The sequence below is a fragment of the Bradysia coprophila genome, assembly GCF_014529535.1.
Source record: "Bradysia coprophila strain Holo2 chromosome X unlocalized genomic scaffold, BU_Bcop_v1 contig_173, whole genome shotgun sequence".
Lineage (NCBI taxonomy): Eukaryota > Metazoa > Arthropoda > Insecta > Diptera > Sciaridae > Bradysia > Bradysia coprophila.
Window position 1 is genome coordinate 6524852 of NW_023503302.1, and position 16401 is coordinate 6541252.

At 32.3% G+C, this 16401-nt stretch overlaps 1 protein-coding gene across 1 annotated transcript in view; it reads left to right on the forward strand.

The window, feature by feature from the left end:
- LOC119068090 (headcase protein) overlaps window positions 1–16401 on the forward strand; it is a 138701-nt gene that overhangs the window by 32274 nt on the left and 90026 nt on the right. The window contains exon 2 of the mRNA XM_037171507.1: window positions 3135–3231. Coding sequence (XP_037027402.1) covers window positions 3135–3231 — 97 coding nt within the window. The remainder of the gene's footprint in view (window positions 1–3134; window positions 3232–16401) is intronic.

The window sequence follows — 16401 nt, forward strand, 5'->3', positions numbered from 1 at the left end:
ATGGCAACATGAAAATAGAAAGTAAAGAAACGACATAGAAGAACAGAAATATTCTTTTAGCACTCCGGCAAACACATATCGCGAAATATATTTTTATGTCGAATCGGTAGTGTACCATAAGGTTGTTGGGTGCGCTTAGAGAGGTAATAGAAGAAAAATAGCGACATGACAATAGTGAAGTAAATAATATATAATTTGTACGGTCGGGGAGCAAAAAATTCATGAATTTATGATGACTGAAGTCAAGTGTGTGGAAAGCGGTGTATGCAGTAGGAAAAATACAATTTCACATTTTGTCTTTAAATAAATGATTTTCGGAAATTGTTCAAAATAATAGCTTGGTGTACTTCCATCAAGTACGTGATATAGTGGCTAATAAAATGCTGTTAAAGTGTGAAATTATTAGTACAAAATTTATGCATTTCAATAAAAGACAGTCGAAGGCGACATCCATTTCATTCAATTGATAGTAGGCATTTCGTTTTCATCGCCTTGTAGCAAGATTACAAGTACATTTTCTATACCAAATAAATTTAGTCTTACAGCAAGCATTTCGTGTGATATGCGTGCCTTTTGTTTGTTATACAGGTAGGCTATTACTGTTTCGGTACTGTGAAAGGTTACGGAAATTATCACCATCCACAAATGCGACGAAGTGTGACTATAACTTAAATTTATGACTGTGTACGGGTCATGTTTTCGTCAGAAGCAAGCGATAGCAATGGTCGTTAACGAAGAAAAAAATATATTTGAATTTCCTCTTATCAGTTTCCAGGGTTCGTACAATAAAATTCCAGACGATTTTGACTCGGTAAATTAACTTATCTTCTTTTGATAACAGTTTCGTGTATTCTGTTTGGTCCAGGGTTCGTGTCTCTCGGTAAACGAACAAACGCAAGCACAAATTTAAATTCAAACAGTTTATTAATCTCTCCTAATTGAAACCAAAACAAATCATCATAAACTTGTGTTCGTAGAATCTAATATCCATCTTAGTCCCACGAAATGGATTACAAGATCATCTCCGACAAAAAAAAATCAATCACTTCATCGAAGAGCTTGACTTTCAATTTTTCCGCACAATATACAGATGTGATAATAGAAACGTTCACCAGCTCAATATATACTCTCCATGATAAAATGATAAAGAATCGAACCATTTTCACTTCTACAAATACATTAAGATTGATGGCTTCGGTCGTTTACACATAATATAGTAAAAAGTGATACAAAAACTGTCGACAACAAGAAAATGAAAAAAAAAACTTCGAACACAGAACACACATAGCGAAAACTGTAGACATTAGACACAACCAAAATGTTAGTGTACCCCATGAACATTGTACAAATCAATGCAGAGGGAAAATGTTCCTCAGTTGATGTAATATATGTTTACCAATCAATAAAATAAAATAAATTCTCCCGATCGGAGATGATACACCTTTGGCCCGTTTTTACTTTTCCATTTGGTGTGTGTGTGTGTTTTTTTTTATGGTGTTGTTGTGCAAGGATACTTTTTTTTCCTGCCATTCTAAGCATCTTTTGAAATAAAAATCTGAAAGAAGTTTCTCAAGATGTGTAAATATTATGTTTTTACCTTCATTAAGACTGGGTTCACATGAAACATACCGAAATGTGAGTATGATTTATACGGAAAAAACGTATTTTGTGGAGACATTGGAAAAACTCCAGCAGAAGGAAATATTTATACATTTCGTATACTCATGTAAATGAACCTTTATGGCATTCCATTTTAAATGAAAAAAAGAAAGAAAAAAACTAAATCGATGAAAAGATTCTCCGATTTTAATTTTCTTTTTCCAATTCTTTGGAGAAAACGAAGAAAAAGGAAAATAACATAAGTAAAGAACAACTGAAATGAAATCGAAATGAAACGTTATAAGAGGAGTCATTGAGGTGGTTTTAATACATCGCATATAGCTCAGACACAAGAGCGGGTAGATTTGGGTATCGAGAAGCTTTACAAATCAAAAAAAAAATATCAATTTGAAGTGAATGAAAATGTTTTCGACAAATACAACTACACTTTACGGGGCTTTTTTTCTATATTATACCGTTCGAGTGAGGGCACGGGATTTTTTTTTGTTTCTGAGGAAAAGTACATTTCAATTAAATTAAACTGAAATTGAAGCGGTGAATAATTTTACATTTCTTTGTATAGTTCTTTCGGATATCGTTTTTCCGAAAATATTTCTTTAAGGCAAAACTCCAATCGACATATTGATTTCGTTTGCATGGTTCGTTTAGTGATGAAGACATGACGAGGCAGACTAACGCGGTTTGATTTTTTTTCTATATCGAGAATGAACCTTTCGGCATAAAGCTGCTTCTGAGGTCGGTGACCAGAGGTCACATCATGTTGCTAAACTTATAACATCGAGTTGTGTTTCTTTAAGTGGGACATTTTCTATACCATATAATTGAAAGGATTGTAACAAACACATTTACAGTGGACGTCAGTGAATTTTAGATAGGAATTTGCTTCAGATGTTTTTCAGCTGATCCACTCATGCAAACAAAACCTACCTACGGGAAATTTTTCCTGAATTTTCTCTATTTTGATAAATTTAGTGGTAAAACCGTATAAAGACCTATATGGGCAGTTTTGTTCGTATAAGTGGATCAGCTGAAAAACATCTGAAGCAAATTACTATACAAATTTTACTGACGCCCACTGTTAGAAAAAAATTCAAATTCTAAAATTTACGTTCAATACACCTAAAGGGAAAAAAATCCCAATCTTTTTGCAAAATATGAAAAGAGTCACACTTATACCGAATAGCAACGAATTTCTTTTCTTTTCTTACCAACAAAATCAACCCGAACCTTTTCCTTTCGGTATAAACCAATTTCATGAGTTTAGGCTGGCCCCAATTTAATGGTATATTCAATGGTCCTTATCCAATAATTTTTTAGCATTAAAATTCAATAAAAACGAAAATAATCCATAACTTATGGACGGATTGGTTGTAGGAAAAAAAATTGAGATGTTTATTATTATAGGTCACATCGTTTTCCCATCGAAACAGATTATATTGCAAATTTTATGTTCTATTTCGAACGAAGAAAAAAACATTAAATTAAATAACGAAAAAAAATTAATTTCATTTCAGAACAACATCTGGTTGCAATGGAATTTTCTCGAGACGCCTTGACTTCTCCACATTCAACATGCTATCAAAGACTCGATTGAATTCGTATCAGATTAAGGTGAGTTCATTTTAGTATTTTAAACAAAAAAAAGAGAAAAATCCCGACGAATATGCCTTCTGCCATTCAAGTTCATAATAAATAATAGTGTGAATGACACAATTTTCCCAATCTATCAGACGAAAATCTTCATTGCATAGAACTTATTTTTACAATGAAAATTAGAATAATAAAAGAAGAATCAGTCATTCGCGATATGTATGCAAATTCAGCTAAGAGATGCGGTTTTGTTGTCAATCAAACAAAATGAATGGAATTGAGGAAAAAAAATTATGTGTGTACGTATCTTACCTCTTGTCAACTCAAGGGAACACAAAACAAAAATCTCCCATTTATAATGATGTGAAATGATTCCCATTAGCAAACAATCAATCTTCCAAATTGAGTGGAGAGAATAAAAAATATTTATTTAAATTCTAACGACACAATAAACGCTTCACAAAGACATTTTTCATGTAAATATTTTCGCCAATCCGAATAACGGTTATATTGTCGTATACGTAATATCACTAATAGATTCACGTGGATATAATTAACCATTATGACGTTCCCTTTATGCATAAATTTTGTTTATTATTTTGGAATAATTGAGACTCGATTACAAAATTCACTGCATCGATGAGCACGCATTTTTTTGGTAGACAAACTCATACAGCAGAAAACGGAAAAGATTTAAAAAAAAAACAATGATATACCCCTCAACAATTTAAGCCCCATGTTTATATGCAGTATTTTCGGGTAATATGTCAACGGTGTGTGACATTAGCTTGTAATAAATAGCTTGTGCTACAACCAGTTGAAGTGATGAGCCAACATTACGTATGAAGATCAACGAAACATTCAAATGCGTCCCTCTTGTTATCATAATTTGTAATTTTGTCATCCGAATCGTTAGAATTGTATCGAATTTATACTTGAGGACGATAGTGTGCACGGAAAAGAAATTCTAGACTGATATACACTCAGTTGGTGTGATACTGGTACGGCTGTTCCACTTACAAAATTTGCGAATAATTTTGGTATTTTGAATATTTTACGATTAGTTTACGTAGATGACCCTTCGTCTTGTTCGTTGGTAATAAGCCCTTTCGTTAAAATCGTGTTCAAAGAAAGGGAAAAGGTTAAAGGTAAAGAATTTCCAACTAAATCAGCAGTTGAATGCTCCAAGGCGTTTTTAACCATTTGAAATTTCTCTCATGTCCGTGGTGATGCTTTAAATTCGGTGACGATTTGAATCACTATGAATAATTCTCAAACTACTGCTTAAAGAATGCCCGCGCTCGATCGAAATAAAACTCTATTTCAACCCGATCGAGGAATATTCCAAAATGTTCGGGTTGGCTTAGAATTGATTTAAAGCAACTGTAGCTCAGTTTGCCATATAGCTGGCTGTCCATTGGCTTGACAACCAATTCAGGTCTACATTCCGCATACATTCGATCCATAATGCATGCTAATGATTTTTTTGTTCTCGTAGAGTTTTGTCTCAATTTCCACTAATAAATGACTGCAGGGAAATTTGATGAATACGTAATTGAATTAAAAAAAAAAATTCCATCCCAACAGCATATAAGGCACGTGTCAAATTAAAAAAAAATGTTATTATTCTTCAGTGCAATCGATTTTCATTTATTTTCTTTCGTATACGTACCCAGTAAAGCACAATATAATAATACTTGACGGGTTATAGATTGAGAGATAAAATAAGAGCACACGTTTGTTCAAACATACGAATAAACTCATATATGTACACAAATACGATATTTCTGTTTGGCCCCGACACCTTTGAATATTTTATGACATTTGTCTGATGTTCCTCCGATTTTTTTTTTGTTATCTTTCTATTAGGTTGAATGTATACTTTCGTGTTTGTATATAATGTCGGGTTCAGGCTTGGTTTTCTTATCCATTTCTTCACAAAAAAAAGATAAAATGTTTAATGCAAAAGCTAAAGTTGTTCATATATTTATAGAAATGAAATCCATATTTGAATGGAAAAAATACAAAAGAAAATAAAGAAAAGTCTTAGAAAATTTTCATTTGAGCCAATATCGCGCAAACAAAACACTCATCTTGTATTCTCGCAAGTATTCTAGTTGTACATATGCTGTGTTCTCTCCTAGGTTCGTGTGTGCTTCTTCTGTGTTTTTTTTTTCATACTTTACATCTTCATATACAATATATAAATGAACCAATATTCGGTATGAGTGTAGTACGCAAAGTCTACCATTTTATACTTCTCATATCGCTGGATGTTGTAAGTGTATTACAGTATAACCTTTAGACACTAAGTAAATTATACAACGTGTCTTTTCAAAACACATAAGGAACATTTTTGCCAAAGATGCTAAATAATATGTAGAATATATGGATTTATTTATGCATGATGGGGAAAGATAATGGTTCAAGTCAGAGGTCGACTTTGCTGAATAAAATATATGTTTAGCAAAAGGCAACGGTATGGAGGTCATTGAACTGATCTTATAAATATTGAATTCGGGTGATTTTTTTTAGTTACAATTTTTTTTAGTTCACCAAAATTTGCGCTGATTGAATTCCAGTCCCAAGACCCAAAAGTAGTGGGTAGGAGAGTTTTTCTGTTAACCCACATACACATACAAATCCAACCATCTCAAACTAGATAATAACCGCAAAATAACCACATCAAGCATTTACACCCATCACAAAAACATACCCCGGGGACGCATTTCCACTTGAACTAGCTTCTGGATTTCCATTTATCTTGGCTTCTGCACATATCCTAGCATTGTGATATTTACGACCTTTTCAGAAAATTTCTTTTGTCAACTTTTGTGTCTATATCCATGTACACACATATGTTTTGCGTCCTCAATATTTTTTTTTTGTATTCTCCTTCATTCCTCCACGAACCATAAGGAGAGAGCTTAAGTCGCATAACACATATAAAATGTGAGCAGATATACTACTCAAGGAAAGAAATTTATTTGTTTGACTTTGTAGTATGTATTTGCGTTGACAAACAAACAAAATAATCGCTTCTTGAATTGTGTGCTTTGCTTCGTATATTATACCTTTGCGTTGGCCTTCGTTTATTGTCAAGGAATAATCAAAATGAAATGAGAAGAAAAATCGTTTTAAAACAATCGCAAGAAAAATTTCCAATTAACTTTTATTTTACTTCGAGATTGTACCTGAAGATTTTTTGTCGTTTGTTTGTTTGTAGTGAGCTGTTGTCTTTTAGTCGTTTGAATATATCAGATATTAATGGAGACTCATGAATATCGAGATAGTTCGGTAAATAAGCAAGTGGATAAGCTATGGAAAGTAAATTTGCTAATATTTTTGGACCAAAATTTTCCAAAAATTTGCTCAGATTTTCCGAAAATTCGTTAAGAAAATTTCGGAAAATCTGAGCAAATTTTTGGAAAATTCTAGCAAATTTTGGAAAATTTATCAAATTTACCAAATCGATTTTTCAAATTAGGTCCTGTCCAAATTTGTCACGAAAAAACTTCTAATTTTTCAATTAGGTAGAAAAAATTGATAATTTCACACTTGTATGTAAAGTGTGCATACATAAATATGTTCTAACAAATTTTTAGCGACGTACATACTAATTAGCTGAAAAGAATGAAATGCATTTTCTGTTCTATAACATTGCCTATATAATGAGAAGTATTGTACAATGCACCATACAAAAAAAAACATCAACGAGTTGCATTTTAATTGAACTCTAAACTGTTCGAAGCCATTACTCGGCTATTAAAACTTCATTGCATTCACTACACAAGTGAAATGAAATTTTGCCACATTGGAAGATGATAAGGCTTTTTATTTTCCAGTAAGACAGCTTCGGATAAATAAAAAACACACAGCAAAATACGATGCCTTTTTGAACAGTGTGGGCATAATTATATATTCGCTCTGTTTCAAAAAAAAATTGAGTATCGTTTCATTTCTATCCTCGACCTCAATTGTGAAAAATAAAAATTAAATTTATTTTAATGGGTATATGACTTGTCGGTAGTTGGTATGCATACCTTGACTCTTGATATGAAATAGTTTAAAATGGGATTGTTGATGTTATGTTAACTTATACACAATGTTGCTATTTTTGCTAGTAGAGAAGTTCGTTGACTTGCGGTGAATTGCAATGCAGTTAGTTGAATGAGTTTTTGAAAATGTTTCGGTTTAGGTAATTATTTTCTAGTGTATTATACCATGAGTAAAAAAATATGTGAGCAAAATGATGATGCAAGTTGATTAGATCAATAAATGGTGGATAATGAAATTGTTGAACGGTTATAGCGTTGACAGTAACTTATATAGTTTCACCGAATACGTAAATTGGAATGTAATACGAACACCGTACACCAAACACCAAAAATGTACATTTCGACCAAGTTTACGCAAATCCATCGCATAAATCACAATTAAATTTAATTAATTTTCATTCTTGTGCGTCCCCTTTCAATGAAATCTGCGTAATACTTAATGCAGCTTCAACAATAAATAGAACTACACATTTCATAGTTTCCGATCTGGGAAAGCATAATTTACGTTTTACAAGTACCATCCCAGCATTCCACCATCGAAATCACAATTTATAATACACCATTATACGACAGCGCATAGTTACAGTCGTTAACATATGAACATGCAAAACATTAATCGACAAACGTTATATAATATAAGGTAAAATGGTTTGTAGTTGGGTGATTGGAATTGGGAATATAAACGATGACGCTAACAGTGTAGTAGCATTTGTCTGGAGAGTACACAACAGCAAACATTGCTTGTTATGTATCGTTATTTATAATCCTCCATGTGTGTTAGACACTGTACTTTTTCCCCCCCTGACACCACTCATGTGGCTAAACACACTTGGGGTTGGAACCTAATTTACAACACAGTGAAATTATAGCTGGGCTGCTACAGAAATATAATGCCCATGAATATATATCGATACGATTCGTAGCACCGGTTTGTGTTGACGTTTGTGTCGTAGCAATTGCTTCGTTAACTCATTGGTTTAATAGCCGAATCGATGATCTGTTACTAACTTATGAATGTTCTGGAAGGTAGAATTTTTGATGTTTTGTTGTGAGTTCTTAACCTCAAACAGAGTTAGGGTTAGGGAGGAATAGTGAAATGATGGATAATATTAAGTCAATGAACTGAACGTGTGTAGAGATACAATTAATTTACTCGTTATGAATTTTCTGTTAAATTGCAAAATGGTTGCTACTGCCGTCTATCATATTGTGAAATAAATTAGCGAATACATTACCGTATGGCAAACACACCGGTACACCAGCTACTATACATAATTTCTTAGCCTAAAGTTAAATTGCTGAAATGTTTTATTTTTTTATTATTTGCTATTTCGTTTTAACATCACCCGTACTTCTAACTTATTCGTTTCTCTCGGTAAAAATATTTTAAATTACAGCAAAATAAATGGTTGCCAGCAGCTTTTTGATGACATGACACAAAACTGATCTAGCTTAACTATTTTCGATTCTGTATAATGTGAGAATCAAACAGAAAATTACTATAAAATGATGTGACGTTGCACATTAAATTTTTCTTAAAATAATCGTAAACAAAAATCAACAATATAATGTCTTCCATCAGTGGAATAGATTGCAGTGAATTAAAAGTGAACATAGAAGAAGTAAAAAAAAACAGAAACCAAAAACTTGCAAACTATATTTCAAATTTAAAGCAACACATCAGCCAGCGATTGCAATTTAGACGAGTTTGTACGATTATTATAAGTAATTCATAACATAGTGTTGCTGCTGCTGCTGTGTTGCTTTATATTGTGACGACTATTTGCCATTAGAATGAAATCAAAATTCAACATAGTTGAGTTTTGAAACTGATCGTCACATATATTTTTAGTTTGCACACAATTTATAATATTTAGTTAACTAGTGTTTGCAGTTTGTGTTCAATGACGATAGATTACTGACCTGATGCAATGTTAAATGCATTGAGAATATATTATAGAGTTTGTTGGCTAGGCTAATGTGCATTTTCGTTATGGTTCACAGAGTTTATTTAGCGAAAGAGTCACGTGTTTTAATTATAGAGTCACGATATTATTAGCTAAGGTATGCATTTCTACACGCCAGATTTAGTGTATTCACTATAATATACACAATAATAATTAAAATAGGTTGGTCACACTACATACACATACGCGCACACTTTCAATACATGTTTTGCCAGAAGTTTAATTGATAAGTTTATAAATGGAAATGACACATTAGCAATTAAAAAAAAAAAGAAGTTAATAATTATAGTAATAACAATATTAAGTTACAAACATATGCTACGCCTATCTGAATGGTTAAGTGTTAGCACAGATCGTACAGACGCGGATAAAGTGGCATTTTCTTTAGATCGATATCAAGAAATGGTAGTGCTGATGTGGCGTTATCACAAAATAGATTAGACTTCTGAAGTTCTCATTTAAACAGAATCTGATGGTCCGACCAGGACTTCAATGTGAATTTGGGGCTTCATAATTCTTAGAAAGTTGTATTTCGGAATATATACTCTCGAAATTCGAGAAATGTAAGCAGAAGTTGCTTAATTATTCGACTGCAGCAATAGATAGTTACAAGGAATTAAACAGAAATTTCTCCCCTTCATAATTAGCGAATATTTACAATGTTATAGTCATAGATTGCACGGGGATTATTCGCCCGTTTTTTACGAGAACGTTATGCTCTACCAGAAAACGATGCTTCACCTTCGCGAAACTTAAGAAAAAAACGTCTTCATTGAGGCGATAGTCATTTCTGCTCAAAATTATTTCTTCTGAAACTCGATGCTGCACATTGTGTACAACACGATGCATGGTATATGAGTTAATTGCTTCAGTAATTATAATTATTAGTAAATCTTAATTATGGTGACTAGTCATCGCATGTACGGTGAAGAAAATCCATTCCAAATAAACGAAGAAAACGTATAGCGAGAATAACAATTCAAATGATCGTATAGAAGAAACGCTCTCTGTCTTGAATTACGAAATGAATCACCGATAATATCTTTATATAAATATTAACCAGATTGATATTAAGAAGTCAGTGTAGTTCGATATTATTTCTTGTTACATGCAAACTGTTTCACTTTAAAAATAAATGAAATGTATGTACGATGGTCGGTTGTTGTATATACGTATATATAAGTAATGTATTAAAAATACGTGCCCGAGATTTCATAGCTGATTTGTAAAACTAGATGACATTGACATTTTTCAAAGTTATTGTTATAAATGGAGAAGAAAAAAAATTATTAAATTATATAAAACGTAATGGTGATGTAATTGGAAATTTAATGCTTTATTAATCGAGTCAATTTTTATATTTTATTTTCTGTTTATTTATTGTAATGTCATTTGAATGATAGAGACTGTTAAATTGTTTTAAAGATAAAAATATCCACAGTCGCTGGTACTTTTATCGATTGTTTATTTATAGATACTGATATCACCATCCAGATTTAATGTTTCTTTTTTTCACATTACTAATTTTCGTCAATATTTTTGCTGCGTGATCACAATCTGTCTTCATTTCGAAATTATGCGAAGAACTATAGCTATAGTTGCAAATGGTAGCTATGACTTATTGCCCCGCATGAGCATATTGCATGAACTTGGAAAAATATACTCGAGTGTGGAAATATGTGCAATGTGAAAGCAAAATAATAGGAGTGCCATTTGCTGCGCATATCAGTAGTAAGATAAATCGGACGTCATCCGAAGGAAGTTGACATTCTCTAAAAACTGTTGTCACGATTTTACCTACACAATAAAATAATATGTCTCCATATATGATGGGCTACTACTATTCCCTTCATATTGAGACTGTTATTTCATTTTGGTTGGGTGTGCGAAGCGTCTGAAGTCCGAGTAATGTAAATGTAGAAAATTAACATAAATGATCGATTTGGTTTCATGTTGTCGGAGAATTATTCTCTCCAACCTTGGACAATTTTTGCATACATTTAAAATCCTACATACAAACGATACCTTCAAGTCTGCTGAACTGAACTCTCACTGAAAGTCTGAAACGAACTCACATTTTATTTTTATCGCCCAGTTGACCATTTCAAAATAAAAACCGATTGGCGAGAGCTTTCTCAAGCATTTGTTGCAGATAAATAAATGCTTCGAACTCGCACATTTTTTTCGTTGTTGTCTTCTCAGATTTTTACGTTGTCAGCCAGTATTTTGTTATGATGCAGCAGCCATCAGCATCAAATTACCCGAGTCCATATCATTTCATTTCAAAACATATGCAGAATTGTTTGTATCCGAATAAAGAGAATTTCGAAAATGTTTTGGTTCTTTTATAGTTCGTTTGAGATGTATACATACTCTCGGTTGGTTAATGTAAATATTGCAATTTCTTTCAATTTACTGGAATAAATATAAACCCTGGTAACCGAAAACATTTTCCATTTGGATATTATTGTTATAAACTACAAAATGAAATGTCCGATAAATTTATAGACCTTTCCCAATGTCCATGTCAAATTGTCCCAGTCTGAGATAAGTGAATTACTTAACTCGGCTGACATTGATGTACATAAAATAATTTTTGCTGTGACACCCCCGTTAAATTTACATTCTGGCTTCTCATACACATAGACGTTCCATATGTTTTAAGTGTAGTGTATGTGCACAGTTTATTATTTCGCAACTATGGTTCTACAATTTCGGATTTTGTTTTATTATTAATCATCCGAATATTCAGCTTACTGAAAATGTTTATTAACAAAAGAATTTTGAAATGGTTTTGCATATATTTTTTTGTCTGTGGCTAAAAATTCATTTAAATATTTCTTTGTTCTTTCAATAATAATAATTGTCGTGATTTTTTCATTTCTCGCTCTTGATCTGAATGGGTATATCTACTTCATGAAATTGAATGTACAACAATGGAAGAAGCGAAATGTTTTTAAAAATAGAATGTCTTTCATGCGGATTTTTTTTGTCTTCTTCTTCATTCTCCTTCTTCTTTTTTTATATTTATATTTAAATTGATTATATTCAGATTTTATATTTAAAATATACGATTTGTGAACCTTTTAAAAACGTATATTTTCGGATGATTGAGGTCAGTTGAAACTGTTTCGGCTTTTATTTTTATTTGGAACATCACGCCGAGTATGTCACCCATTTTTATTTGTATGAAAGTAACTTAACATTGAAACTATGAACTGATATTGGGCCCTCTAACGAAATATAGGCATTCGCCATAAGCTGTAATTGTTTAGAAGCTCTTATATGAATTGTTGAAAGCAGAACAATTAGCGAATTATAAGAAAAATGAAATTTCATTCATTTAGCTCCGTAAAAATACCAAAATACCAAAATTTAGACAATTTTTGATGTTCAAAAGAATAGCTCGAAAATTGTATGTGAGCTCGCAAAAAATCCTTTAATACTTTTATCCACGGTGATAAATTCTTCGTCCCTGTTACAAAGCCTTTCAACTTTGACAGCTTGGACGCACTTTTTTTTTGCAAACTATATGTTACCAAATCGTAGCACCCGATCTGACAATGTACCATAGAGTAGATGTTATATAAAATGCAGAATTGTATGAAATGACCACATTACTAAATAAAGGCTCATGAAAAAGTGACATCCAACAAGCAAACTAACTAGCTATTATTTCCATGTAAGGTTTTTGCAGTTTATCAATTCACTATCACAAGATATCAACAACTCTATTGTGTATCTAGCTGATTTATGCTGGTCCCCCCAGCTAACAGGTTTGTCTGTTTATTTACATCAACGTAGAAAAACTCACAAAAAGCAGCATACCTACTCCTACAAAAAACAAACTTCGTTTGTCGTTTTTTTTTGTTTCTTCTTCTGACTATCTATCGAAAACCATAAAGGACGGTGTGTGTAACTCTTTATCGCTCTAAAAATTCAGTTTTAATGGTCTAATAACATGATGTTGTCAACGGCGCGACCGAACAAAAGTAACTTAAAAGAAATTAAAATGAAATCTGTTTGACAGTAATAAATGGAAAATGGCATGCACTCGCACACCAAAATAAAACGTGAAAGAAAATTTTGCAATGCGAATAAAAATGATCGAAAAAAGAGACGAACGAAAATTGTGGGTGTTGAATAGATTTCGTTGTGCAGGTTTTATTTTTGCATGGTGCAGATACAGATTGTAGTTGAATTGCGTATATATTCCAATACCATATGAGGGCACTATAAATTTCAGATTTAAAAAGAAACATTTACGGCGATTCCAGTCGTTATTTCTATGAATTTTATGGGTAGAAATGGCTGGCATTATAATAAGATATAACGATGCACAATATCTTGTAAGAAAAGAAGAAGAAAAAAAAGTAATTCAAAAATGATTATGATTTGGCTGAAAATAACCGTGCGCAAATTTATAGAGCAACTGCAATCGTAAAAATTGTACTGCTGCATCGTATTAATAATAATCATAAAAGGTTCATAATCGACGACAATTTTGCAATCGTTAAATCATGCAATTAAATGTTAAAAGAAAGAAAAAATGAATTAACGAATATTGATACCTTTTCGGTTGTAAAACAAACTTGTTTGTTATGTACATGTACAACAACATAAAAATGGTTAAAAGGTGGTACCATCTCATGTAATACACTTACAATGTCATGCCACCGAGCGGTTAAAATAATTTTAAGCATTTAGTATATCGAAAAACCGACTGATTTTTTTATTTTTATTTTATTCCTCGTGCCTTGTCCCACCCCCTCATACACACACACCGAACCGAACGGACATTATCGCTGTCGTACCGTTTTGTGTATTTTTATTTTTATATTTTCATTTTGGACATTTTATGATTGAAACTTTGTGACTGTAAAAATTCCCTTAACCATTTTCTCTCGTGGACATTATATGTACTTTCCGATGGTGATCATCAAATTGAGTTAGTGTCCTCTGTGTCGTCATATCAGCAAAAATTTAGTATTATATCAGCTAGCCAATGTAGCTGGTAATATGGTTTCTTAGGATATGGTATGACCATTTTATTACGGACAAACAAGGCTATCGAATGCGTGGCACGTTGAATGAATTTTATAGGTGAATAGTGAGACGTGAATGACAACTTTCCAGACATTTAAAAGACATTTCATATTTTTTTTGGTAACATTTCAATTTTATCTTATATTGCACTAAGAGATTGGTGAAGACCGATCAATCTCTAATAGTTTTAAAGTTTTCGTATCGATAAAATGGGAGTTACATTCAATTCGTTTATAGTATTGACATAGGGATGCAATTTGCTTCGGTTTTAGAAGAGACATTTCTTGGTTATAGTAAAAGTATCCTCGTCATGGAACAATGGGGTAAGGTTTTATTGTTATTACCCGGAATTTAGATACAAATATCAAGCGGATCCACAGTTGATAGCTTTGTAGAAACCGACGACAAAAATAGGCGACGAGGTCTACCTACTGTTAAATAACAAAATGTACGCATGAACAAATGGAGTAAAAGATTTTGCATAAAGCTCTAATTGGCTCTTTAAACAAAGAAAATAACAGATTTAACGGTGATATATCACGTACGCCTATAGTCTGTGAAGTGTTTTTTAACTGCATTCATCTTGAGGAGCATGTAGAGAACAAACAAATCACACCTTAATTGATTAACAAATTTTAATTGAAGAAGAGAAGAAAAAAAAACTTTCGCTTCGTTGTGGATGATGCCTAACCCTCTTGACTTATCGCGAACATAATAATTTTCTTTTCATTTCTGTTCTAAGCTGGAAATTAAATTTATGATTTTTATTTCTCTTATTCTCATTTGATTTAAGTGCGCTATTCATTTCATTTATTTTTAAGCACCCACACTTAAATGACGATAAGTTATTACAGTACGTGTCAAAAACAAAAACTATTTAATTTAACAAGCTATAAGTAAAGCTAATATTGCTCGAGAGCGATGATTATATTTTTCTTTTCTGTAACGTGAGCTCACTGGCATTGTGACATTGTTCATTTAATAGATTTTTTTTAGATCGTAAATATTGAGTTGTACAGAGAAATATTATTTCACAATCCCGAAGTTATTATATTTATATTTCTCTTCAAGAAATAAAAACAATATCTCTACCAACTCAGTTCGGTATTGTATTGTAGTGTAGGGTTCTTCAATTTTACAAATTGATTCTTTCACCAGAAAAATTGAAAAAAGAAATTCTAGTCTGCAGTTCAACCTTGTGTTACAACCGAATTGCATTAGGTGTTTCAATTTATTTCGTTTTAATGATTATTAAATGATTTCAGCTCGGTTAAACATGTTACAGAGTGAATACGTTACCGTCGCTTCTTCTTTTCGTTAACCAAAAAAACAATTTACATCTTTCGAGTGGGTAAATCTTCCGACCGAATCTTTTGTATTTTAAATTTCAACGCAACACATAAAATTTGGAAACAATTTAATTAGATTAAGCTTTGTGGCTTCATCAGCCCAACAACCAACTTTACCACACACGGCAATAATTTTACTCGAACACAGAGAAAATGTTTTGAAATTCTTGCCATTCCAACAATTTCTCGAGTTTAATTTTCTAAAAATAAACGTAAATCTTTTCGAACATTAAATTCATTCATTGCTTTGCTATATCTTTTCGGTATTGCACGTGAACCGTGCATAATGTTTGACGGCCATCCGAAGCACTATATTTTTCAAATGCAAACGGACTAATTAGATTGGTAATTTTGATAAAATCGTCAATGAATCAACAGTGAAATGTTTCGCATAATTTTCATGAAACGTATGCCGAAAACTACAATTGTTTGAAGCGGTATTACGGATGGAATTCAACTGAATCGATGAAAACGATGCACACGTTAGTTCATCAAATGTTCTCTTGTATTCGCAAACACATTTTATTTTTTTAAACCAAAACACAGCCATACGATCGATATAATAAATTCTTATTAAAGGGTGGTGTGTGGGACGCGGTGGACAGATCTAGGTCATGTTTGGTAGTCAAATTGCGAGCTTGTCCGTTAACTTCTACACAATATGTTTATCTACTTAAGTAATTAATTGTAAATCACTGTTCAACTAACTGTAGATTAACAAAACGTAGAGCCATTCATCACGGTATGCTTCCAGTGCAAGCTAAATATAAT